The sequence below is a fragment of the Quercus lobata genome, chromosome 4 (genome assembly GCF_001633185.2).
Source record: "Quercus lobata isolate SW786 chromosome 4, ValleyOak3.0 Primary Assembly, whole genome shotgun sequence".
Taxonomy (NCBI): Eukaryota; Viridiplantae; Streptophyta; class Magnoliopsida; order Fagales; family Fagaceae; genus Quercus; species Quercus lobata.
Genome location: NC_044907.1, coordinates 34,572,338 through 34,583,964, shown reverse-complemented (window position 1 = coordinate 34,583,964; position 11,627 = coordinate 34,572,338). Strand labels below are relative to the sequence as shown.

General features: G+C 32.2%; 1 protein-coding gene across 2 annotated transcripts; it reads right to left on the bottom strand.

Moving 5' to 3' along the window:
* Positions 1–4,787: 4,787 nt before the first annotated feature.
* Positions 4,788–11,420, bottom strand: LOC115986492 (dnaJ protein homolog). 2 transcript variants are annotated; one of them, XM_031109575.1, is made up of 8 exons: positions 11,245–11,419; positions 7,313–7,483; positions 6,906–7,071; positions 6,677–6,818; positions 6,095–6,228; positions 5,866–6,008; positions 5,487–5,685; positions 4,788–5,362 (listed from the first exon to the last, which is right to left on the bottom strand). In XM_031109575.1, exons 2-8 carry the CDS (start codon positions 7,460–7,462, stop codon positions 5,034–5,036), a joined length of 1,263 nt encoding a protein of 420 aa, XP_030965435.1. In that variant the 5' UTR covers positions 7,463–7,483; positions 11,245–11,419; the 3' UTR covers positions 4,788–5,033. The 2 variants fall into 2 exon arrangements, with proteins under 2 accessions (XP_030965435.1, XP_030965436.1); XM_031109576.1 differs by having other exon boundaries at positions 4,814–5,362; positions 7,313–7,508; positions 11,245–11,420.
* Positions 11,421–11,627: the final 207 nt, after the last annotated feature.

Genomic DNA, 11,627 nt, shown 5'->3' with positions numbered 1-11,627 from the left:
GTTATCTAACTCACACCTGTGGTCAGTGGCCCCTTTCAAACAAAATCCCTAATAAAACAAAAACAAATCCCTTATAACTATAAATAAAAAATAAAAATAAAAATCTCTATGCAAACATAATGTAAATGATTTTTATATTTTTATAATATTGAATAGATTCTACTTTTAGATTTCATATATTAATTTTGTTTTAAATTTTTATTATATTTATTGTTTTTGAATGGTTAATTTTTTTTTCCAGTTTGGGATCCACTTATTTTGCTGAAACTGAAAACTTTTTGTTGAAAGTACTGTAGATAAATATAAAAGTTAGCTAAAATAGTACAGTAGGACTCATGAATAGTATCAAAAAATACAATAAGATCCATAAATAGTGGCAAAAATAAACTGAATAGTAAAATAAATTATCAAAATTAATCCAGCTAAACAAACACTTATACCTTCATATTTTGGCCACAAAGGTAAATCTATTCTAGTCTGTCCGTACGACAATCCACCTCTTCTGTGGTCCAAAAGCGACTGTTTTCACTTTTCATAGATCTTTTTTTTAGTTTTCATAGATCTGTCTGTACAGGAGGCACAACCTCTGCACTCTGCTCCATATTGTAGTTTTTATACTGGGGCAAGAAAAAAAATAAAAATAAAATAAAATAAATTAATGCAGAAAACGAATTCTAAAACAAGTTCGTTTCTATGATATTTCATATGGGTGTGGCTTGGTATTAAGAGTTCACACTTGATATAATGCTTGAAAGGAGTTGAGCGATTTTAGTAATGATGCTTCAACGAATATATTGTACTTATGATGATAGTTCAATCAAAACTTTAGTAGTATACGTGATATTATTTATTACTGTCACGTGACATGAAATCAAGTAGTCCATACTGAAGATTCTCCATTTTTTTTTTTTTTTTATTAAAAAGGGTTTGTTTGTTTGACATCTCTTTTACTCGGCATCACATGTCCCTTGGCCTCCACTGTTGCTGGTTATGAAAAAAAATCAAGAGTCTAGATATAGTTCATGTTTTGGAATGCCCTACAATTATAGCAAATATGTTTTAGTGGACATTTCTGTATAACACTAAAATGGGAATACGCACTATAATAGCATGAAAGGTTCTCTACATATACTTTGTTGGTCCCAAAAGAAAATGCATTGTACCTCAGCAAATTGAATTATAATGACTTCTTATAAAATATCTTTATCAGTAACCTTTTTGCATTAGTTTTGCATTCTTTGGATGTTGACACAATCAGAAATGTAATCATTCATTTTTCAATCCAAAAAAGAAAAAGAAAAAAGAAATGTAATCATTCGGTCAATGCAGTAATTATAAAATTTAATTAATATTAGCATAAAAGAGTCAAATTAATAATTAAATATAGTTGTAACATGATTCTCAATATATATTTAGTTGTAACACCTTTGAAGAAAATATTTTAAAGTTACTAATAATTTTATTATAAAATATTTACAAACCAACATAGGAATGATCGTGATTGGTATATCACTTCAATAATATAATAAATGATGTTTAACTAAATTACATTTTATTATTATTAGTGATATATATCAATTTATAAAACTTAGGTAAAATATCTCAAATATCATATCCAAAATATACATTCTTTGAAAATTTAGACCCTCGTTATCATTATAGGATTCTTGTGCTATAAATGATTGGGAAGGAAAATCTTTCATGGTGCTTGACCTACACCATGATTTTTTTTTTTTTTTTTTTTTGGAAAGTTGCTCTCATATGTGACATGTTAACAAGTTTTAGAAATAAGAATTAAATGTGACATGATAACAAACAAAAGATTGAGGAAGTGATCTCTCAACCACTACATCATTGTGATGTCAAATTTACATCACCAAGAATACTGATTTAATGCATAAATTGTGCGATTTTTGGCATATACGTGTATCTAAAATATGGCTAAATTAGTACGGTTCTGTTTGGTTGTGGGTTTTTATTGTCTTCTTGATGTTGCAGGTGGGCTGCTTAAAGTTGCTTTGTCTTCTTGCTCTTGTATGTTTGTGATTCTTGTTGTTTTATGGTGCAGTTGCTCTTTTAACTCTCTATACACTACTGCTTCATTGGCCATGACATATTTATTACTATTGTGAGGGGGCCATTGGATTTTGGCTATGAATTATGAGTGCTAGGAATCAAGTGGGGGGAAAAATACAGAACATGTAATAGTGACCTCATATCAGAGTGGATATCTAACCAAATAAAACTCATGTTAAAAAAAACTGCTAAAGGGAACTATACTGACAGAGAGCTAGCAGCAGCTTAAATTAACCTGCGAGTTTCAGCTTAAAACCTGGCGTGCTGAGGCAAAAACCACATGTCAAAATAGTACTCGTATTACTTAGAACAGAACATATTAATGGAGCGTAAAGTGAAACGCTCATATGGGACAATAATTTTTATTTCTGAAAGCGTTGGTGATGAATATGCATAGTTTTTGCCAAGCTATTACCAGATCAATTTTGAACAAGACCAAGAGCCCACCACCCGGGTATCTCGTCAGTGTGGATTTTGGCAAGTTTGAACCGATTTGCTTTGTAAATTCGTTATGGTTATTTTTGGGCCACGTAGACTCTGTATATTGTAATTAGCTTTAAACATATATACATTTATTTCCATATGCATATCAGCATATATATATATATATATATATATATATATACATACAGGCACGAAGACATACACATATTAAATGTAATTAAAAAGAAAAGGAAAAACAAAAATCACTATTTTAATTGAGTCAAAATTTATTAATGACATAAGTTTGTGTTTAAGAAAGAAATATATTTTTTAAGATAGGATTGTTAAAATACTAGTTACACCCTCTTGCCTTGGGGTTCCTATCAATTTGGTCCATTTACTATTAATATTAATATATTTATCCCAATAACATTTGTAACTTATAAAAAAAAAATAATAAAATAAAATAAAAAAACAAAAAAAAACATTTGTATATATTATGTTTGCTTTCCCAACCATTAAATCGTTTGTATATGCCAAGAGTTTTGTAATTCAATTGGCAAGTGTTTGATGGTTCAAAGGAAAGGGGTTCAAACTGTAGGATTAGCAGAACATTAATGTATATATTTCTAAATATTTTTTTTATATATATAAAAAATAAAAAAAAAATAAAAATCCTTTCAATATTTTCACTTAGTAAAGCACCCATAGTTTATAAGCATGTGAGGTCACCAACTTATTTTCCATTTGACAGCACAACTATTAGCCCATTTGTACCGCTTTTCAAGACCCCTTTGTTTTTTGGGCTAGTCTAAGGGATTCCATCGTTTCATTCTATCATTTAAAGATCTTCTGTTTTTGGGCTAGGCAGATCCCATTGGACCATAAAGAAAACTATTGGTACTGCTTTTCAAGGCCTGCTTCAGCATCCTTAATAGCTACAGGAATATATTTCAACGTTAAGTATGGTAGAAATTATTTTCATTCAAAACAAAATAGAAGGGAAGGCCTTGAGGAGGTGGAGGGTGTTGCCTCGAGGGAAGGATCATTGATTCTATGATGGAAATGGAATTTTTGTGTTGAGAATCGATCTGGTCTGGTGCAGGTGAATTTTAATTCTTAATAAAAGTTTATTAATCTTAATTTTAATTTTTTATACTTATTAATTAATAAATTACTTTTCAAAAAAAAAAAAAAGGTGAGTTAATGGTGAAATGTGGCTAATGGTGGAATGATGTAGCATCCCTTTAATGATTGCCCGAATATATCTTTAAGGGTAAATTACAATTTATCCACCTATAGTTTGATCGAAATTTAAGTTGCCTATCTATAGTTTGAAATTTAAAACTTTACCCACCTGAGATTTAATTGAAATTTAAGTTGTCTATCTATAGTTTGAAATCTCATGATGCAAATATTCCGATGAGTTATTTTTTTATCTTATTTGATCTTGTATTTTCATAAATTTTGTGTTTTTGGAGGAGATAGACATAAAAGTTAAGGAAAATTACATATTTAGCTTTATTTTTAATAGAAATAGATTACAGAACTTTAATTGAGTTAACCTCAAGTAGGTAAAGTGTCAAATTTCTAACTATAAGTAAGTAACTTAAATCTTGGTCAAATTACAGGTGAGTAAGTTATAATTTGCCCTATCTTTAATGTATTTATTTATTTTGTTTTTGCTAACAAACTTTAATATAACTTAATTTAAAAATTAGTGTAATATATTTTTTTTTACTGAAAAAAGGAAATTAAAGATTATTTTTACGAATTACCATTACAAGGCAAAAACACCATTGCTTTAAAATTACAAAAACTTTGCCACATCTATTGGAAGAATCACATCTTACCTCAGATAACACAATTAATATGAAGGTATTGGGCTGAATCATTTTTAGTGGGAGAAAATGAACATGTCTTTAATTTATAAACCATATAGAAAAATGTCTCTGTTTTGACATTATTTAGCAAAATACTCCTATTTTTAAAACTCGATTTTAACAAAATCAAATTCTGTGTAAAACTCGATATCCTCAAAATCAAGTTCTATGTATATTTTTAGGTGAAACTTGACATTGCAGCAATGTCGAGTTTCACTTAAATTTTCAAAATTTAAATGACAAAATATACATAAAACTGAGTTTAAAAAACAATGACATTTTGCTAAACAGTTTCAAAATTAGGGCATTTTGCTGTATAGTTTGTAAATTAGGGACAAATGCCCATTTTCCCCCATTTTTGGTACTAATTGCAATGAAAAAGCTTTCCTTCATTGGGCTGAACAATTTTAGGTACTGAATGCGCATCCATATATATTAAATAAACCATTTGAACTTTGATTGAGATGACATATCTAAACTTAACTACAAAAATATTGCCACACTGGCTAAAATAAATAACACAACAAATGGGTCTGGAAGCCTACTATAAGAGAGAGAATCAGGAACGCAGTTATAATTTCATAACGCAAACACACAAAAAATGGCCTTGTATGTGTTTGGCTATTAGTGACCAAACAAGATGGAATTGCACTACTGCTGTGCACACTGCACTCTCGGCATTGATGGCTCATCGTCTTCATCATCATATGCCTCTTGGAATTGCTGTTGCTGCTTCTTACGTCTCATCTCATCCTCGATGTTAACGTCATGCAAAGTTGTCTCCTCACAATCGTCCAGCTCCATGTCTGTCAAGTGCTTGCTTGCCCTTGGGGGTAGTAATGTTTCTAAAGTCTGGCATTGTTCCGGGGAAATAATTCCAGAGTCCGGGAATTCCACATTAAAGTGAATGTAAAGCCGGCCCCTCATAAAGGGCCTCTGGTGATGTGGCATTCCCTCATCGTTGATTGCTTTGGATTGACCTATATTTAAGCATAATCGATGAATAAAGGAACTAATTTTTTTTTAATTTTTTAATATGTAAATAAAGGAACTAAGAAAGTTAGAGTGGCAAGAAATTGAATCATGGAAGTCACTGAGTAATACCAGGCTTAATGACCTCCCCGGGATTTGATTTGATCAGAAGCTGTCTGCCATCAAGATGGGTAAGGGCAAATTGAAATCCACAAAGAGCCTCTGTTAAATTGAGGGTGTGCTCTACATAAAGATCATCAAACTTCCGCTTGAACTTGGGGTGCTCCTTCAGTTGCAATACAAAAACAATGTCTCCCGTGATAGTATCAGGCTATAAACAACAAGAAATAAGAGCAAAGTTAAGTCAACACTTAAAAATGGACTACTGTTGTTTCACAAGAAATACACCAGCCAATGCCATAAAAGCTGCGCCTTTGTAATCTATAGTCAGGACTGGAGAATAAAATATGGTCAAAACCATGAAGTCAATCCCAAACGTAATTTCACTTACAGCTTCATCAGCTTGTCCCTCAAATGTAATCTTCTGGCCATGTTGCATCCCTTTCTCAACATGCACCTCCAGCACCTTCTTTTCCTGAGTAACCTTATTTCCTTTGCATTGTGGGCATTTATCTCTATCACTGATAACCTCACCTGTATTAAAGAGAGGTGCTTTCCAGAATTAAAAACTGTATAATCCAACATCAGAACTATGGAGCATAAGTGTCTCAGTTAAGTACCTGTGCCTCTGCATTCAGGACAGACATGTTGCATCTGTTGAATCATCCCCAATCCAATCTGTCGGGTTGTGATTTTCATTCCTGTACCTTGGCAACCATAACATCTCCCAGATACTCCACTCTTTGAACCTTTCCTGAAAATTTAGGGATGGAATTAGACCTCACAGTCATATAGTTTTCTACATTGAGAGCCATTTCTTTCATCAATATATCTACCTTAAACATGCTTTCATGTTAATTGGGGATATTAGGGAAGGAGTCCCAGCTACTGCCATTTATAGGTATTCTGATATCTATATACATTTAAGTGAAGCGGGGATGGAGAAGGAGGGCCAAGATCCAACACATTGAAGAAACAACAATACTCACATATTTTTTATATTGGCAATGGCAAGTAAAAAAAAAAAAAAAAAAAAACAAAAACAAAACAAAACTTTTAGGAAACAAGACAATGAGAGAGGGAAGAAATAACTCCAGCAATAATTTTACAACAAGAGGAGCAAAGAACCATAAAAAAATTAAGTGAACACTCCTTTATAACAATTCAAAGGAAAATATAATAAGCTAAGATAGGTGAAATACCCTTTACATTTTTGGCACAGAGCATTCCTTGAAAGGGAGAGTTTCTTGCTTGTGCCATTGTATAGGTCCTCCAAAGAAACCTTCAGAGTATGCACCACATCCTCACCATGTTTCTGCCTTCTTCCTCGTGAGCTGCTGCCTCCTGAATCAGAATACCAGTTAAAATGTTGATTATAAGTTTATAACTAAGCATTTTATTTAAAGTGAAAGGCCAGATGTGCAATCTTACCACCAAAGGCTCCTCCACCGAAAAATGACTCAAATATATCAAATGGATTATGGGCTGGGCCACCTCCTCCCATTCCCTCCTTGAGAGCATCTTCACCATATTGGTCATAAATTTCTCTCTTCTCTGGATCGCAGAGAACGTCATAGGCATGGGCTAGTTCCTTGAACTGGCTCAGGATGTCAGTAGAGTAGTGTTAAAAAGAAGTAAAAGAAACCCTTGAATAAAGTAATGCATGGCTTCAACAGGTATAATGCTTATATCCTCATGTCTACCAATATCATTTATATGATTTGCATAAGAACATGTAGAATTTCTAGTGTGTGTGAGAGAGAGTATATGCATCTACATACCCATTTATGCATCTATATATGTATGTATGCATCTAAGTATAGTCTGTGAGGACCCACCTTCTCAGGATCTCCACCTTTGTCAGGATGATTCTTGATTGCAGCTTTTTTATATGCCTTCTTCAGTTCATCTTGACTCGCACTTTTTGAAACACCAAGAATCTCATAGTACTTAGTGCTGTCACTTTTCTTCGGACCACGTCCAAACATGATTGAAGCACTTTAAAACCTCTGATTACTCAAAAAAACAGGGGAACTCCAAAAATTGAACACCACAAATCTATAAAGGACAATACAAAATTCCAAAATCTTTTTGCATAATCAACAATTGTAAAATAAATAAAACACAAGGACACTAGTTGGTAGTAACATTGCATAACTAAGTAAATGCAAACATGCATAATGGGAAAAACATGCACAATCAAGCTTACAATTATAACTAAAGGGCTTGTTTGTTAGAACTGGTTTCCAACATCATTAAAGGACGTTTCATCTTTTATATAATCATTCTCATCCTTGAAACCACCTTCCTATATGTCCAAGTGGTAGTGGTTGCCTTCCAAAATCTCCATATGAGTTCCTGCTAGTTCCCACCACTAAAAATCTTATACAACTCGCAACAAATCTTTAACTATATGCCTCATCTCAGTCATCTTTGTCTACTATCTATGATTTCCTCCACCTCCACCTCCACCTCCACAACCTCTACCACAACCAACCATAGCTGAAAGTTGTGAAATTTGACTTGAATCTGAATTTTGTGGCTTATATCTAATATTCTTGCTTTGATACCAATTGATGCAATGAGAACTTAGTTAAGGTGTAGAAGAGGGGTATAAAACGAAATTTTGAGCAATAAATCATGATTACAACTAAGGGAAGAAAAGTGGATTGAAGTTAGAACACTAAAACATTAATCTCCAGGATCAACGAGCTTAAAGAGCTCAAGAAATATTCAAATATTGAGTGAGTTTGGCATCTCATAGTTTTTGGTAGCTCATTTGCTAAACATGAGACAAAGATAAAAGTATGCTTATTTTCAAAAAAGCTAGTTATCTTGCTTATTTGGTAAAAGGTGAGACAAAAAAGCAAAAAGCTAAAATTTATTTGCCAAAAGAACATACATATAACAATCAAATCCCAACTATCCAACTTTACTTTATGTCTTTTTAAAATACTCTAGAAATAAATTTTAGTTAAAGACTTCAGACATACTTTCACTTGGAAAGACGTGATTTTTAATAAGACTTCTCTCAGCATAATGTTTAATCATGAGATTTTTTTTTCTTTTTTCTTTTTCAATGGTAAAGACACAATATTTGATTGTGTTTGGAAATAAAATTATGGAATGGGACATAACTCGACAAGATTCAAGAAGTTCAAGGATGACGTTGATCCAATTTTTAGAATGAAGTTGTATAATTCCAGATAATGGTAATTTGTTTTACATAACTTGCTCATGTTACAAACTGAAGAAAGTTTCTCAAGCTTGTTATGCACAAGTTCTTATTGGCATATTGAGGCCAATGAGCTATTCCTTGCTGTACTTAACACTACAGAGAAAGAAAAGATGGAAAATATAATTTGGAACTCCAATAGATCATTGAAAATTGAAGCCAAACTGGAAGGTGAGTTTATCCAACCCAGGGAAAACTGATGTAGACAAGTTTCAAGCCTAAGGTAAAAAAAATGGCCCATTAATCCATTGTTGTCTTTAAGTAATTTAAAAAGTGAATGAAGTTGGATGACTACAATTTAATTGTTGTGTTTAAGATGGATCAGGATTCTAGGGTTCCTAAAAGCTATTAAAATAACCTCTTTTGAGTCATTGTAGCAGTCTTTTCTTATCTACTCCATGCAGTTTTAAATTTGAGTTTTGAATCACAATATGGATGTTTTAGCATTCCAAGTTCAATCCTATTTTTTAATCTTGCTTTACTGTTAAAAATTTCTTCTTAAATCCTTTTTCTACGCCATATCTAAGTTCTTCTCACTGCATCATCAATACTAACTCACAAATTTGACACTCTTATAAGCCCAAAACCCCAATACACCCAATCTTGCTCTCTCATTCAAACAATAGACAAATTATCAACTCACACACACATCTTTCCACCCAAAAAACCTAACAAACTAAGAGTCTTCTCCTTTTCCAATATGAAATGATCTTTTGGTCCAAAGCCACCATATCTTTATAATGTTGTTGATATATAACACTTCAATAACTATTCCTTTGTGGACAAGGAATATCAAATTACTTTTTTAGCTAGGAATATATTTTCCTTCATTACCAATTAAATCAAAACCAAACCAAAGTCGGAAATCAAGATGATTTCCAACAAATCTCCACTTTGACTCAAATTTCATCAAGCAATCTTTTCATCTTCTCCCTTTTTTTTTTTTTTTGGCTACAGAACCACCTTAACCTAAACAAGCTTTCTAAAGCCAAACACACATGCTTATAAGGAATAAATTGCAAAATCTTACAAAAATATTTTCAAAAACTACACAAGGATCAACCTTGAACTTTGATACCAATTTATTGAGATATTAGAAGCTCTAGTACTTGTTTGTTCAAATTTGAAGCTAATAGAAGCGTATTAACACAAACAACAAATAAAAACATGAAATTAAAATGATATATATTTTTTTTGACAAGTAAATAAAACTCATTGAATAAGACCAAAAGTACACAAGGAACCAAAGCACACAGGCAGTGTCCTAGGGAAGCAGCAGTAAAACAATAATATTTAACATGATTAGGCCCACTCCATGCCTACATCCATGGCCACATGACTAGTTCTCACAAACCAAGCTCACACCTTAAAATAAGACTTATTAACCTATCAAAAATAAAAAAAATACAAACACACACAGATCCTCTTATAAACACAAACTAATCCGAATCCCAAAACAAATTATGAATACTTACAAACTTACACTATCACAAGCCCAAAACACCAATATACCTAGTGTTCTCTTACTCAAAGAATAGAAAATTTGTTAACTCACATTATCTCACACGAGAGTACCTTTCAATCCCAAAAACTACCGAACTACTCTTTGAAGAAATACATTCCATATTCTTATAAGATTCTTCCCTCTTAGCCCAAACCCTTTACACCTATTACTATTTTTTTTTTCTTACAAGGAATAGGCTTTCCACACACAAAACCCAAATAATAATAATATTCAAAATACAAATTTGAGACGTTTCACAACAATAATTAAAAATAGTTGCTCAATAATGATCGTTTAGGCATTACTGATCTCAAAGTGTATCGTATTTCAAAATTTGAAGAAATTTTACAATGCCTCTTCCATTACCTTGTATATCATATCTTTTCTAGTCAATCAAAGGAAAAATAATTTTCGAGACAAGTAAAAACCCGAAAAAGAAGTCTTAAACTCATCTAATCATGCTATTACATACAAACTCGAGTGTAACAACAAAACGATCTGCTAAACATTTCAGAACTCAACGATTATGTACCTATTCATAAACAAATTCCAAATTCTGCTAATATTGACAGCCACAGAAAAACACAAGTACAAATTCTTAAGCAATTGTAACAATCCACAAGGAAAAAAAAATTCAAACAAAATAACATCTTCATCAAACATAAACAACAAGCCCTATAGATAGAAACAATAAAATAATAAAAAAAAAACCAGTTCCCACAACATTAAAAAAAAAAAAAAAAAAAAAAAAAAAAAACCTATTTGATGTTTAAATTAGCAGCTTCTTTTCTATATAGAATGAACATCAAAACCGCAGCTTTAACTAATGCTTATACAAATTTCAAATACGCAACATAATTTTTAATCAATTTGTTAATTGAATTACAATTAGCTTCATATTGACCAAAAGGGTACACCCAATTTTTTCAATGCCACCAAAAAAAAAAAAAACCTAATTTCATAAGAATCTAACATATAGATGCGAAAGATCTAAGCTTTACAGATCAAAAATTTAGAGAGAGAGAAAGTACCTTAAGAGCGAGAGAGTTTTGTATTTGTATGAACCCTTTGTGTCTCTCCTCTCAGATTTTTGATGTTGTAGAGAAAGAAGAAAAAATAAAGACTCAATTTTTATTGTTGGGATCTCCTTGTTCTTAACTCTTAAGGAATGGGAATTGCTATTGCCAGAGATGTGAGGCTCTTACTTGCCTCTTTTTGATTGGTCACTCTCCTCGCTGCCAAAAGCGCTTTTTTATTGGTGTGGAAATAGCTTTTCCGCTTGGGAAGGGAAATTTAGGACGGTAGCGAGTTTGGTCTTGTTTTACCGTGCTGTGATTGGTGTGGAATTGTGGTTGTGTGTTTGAGTGGGGGCCACACGTGTGTGAGCTTCTGGGAGCCTAAAGAGCACAAAGGG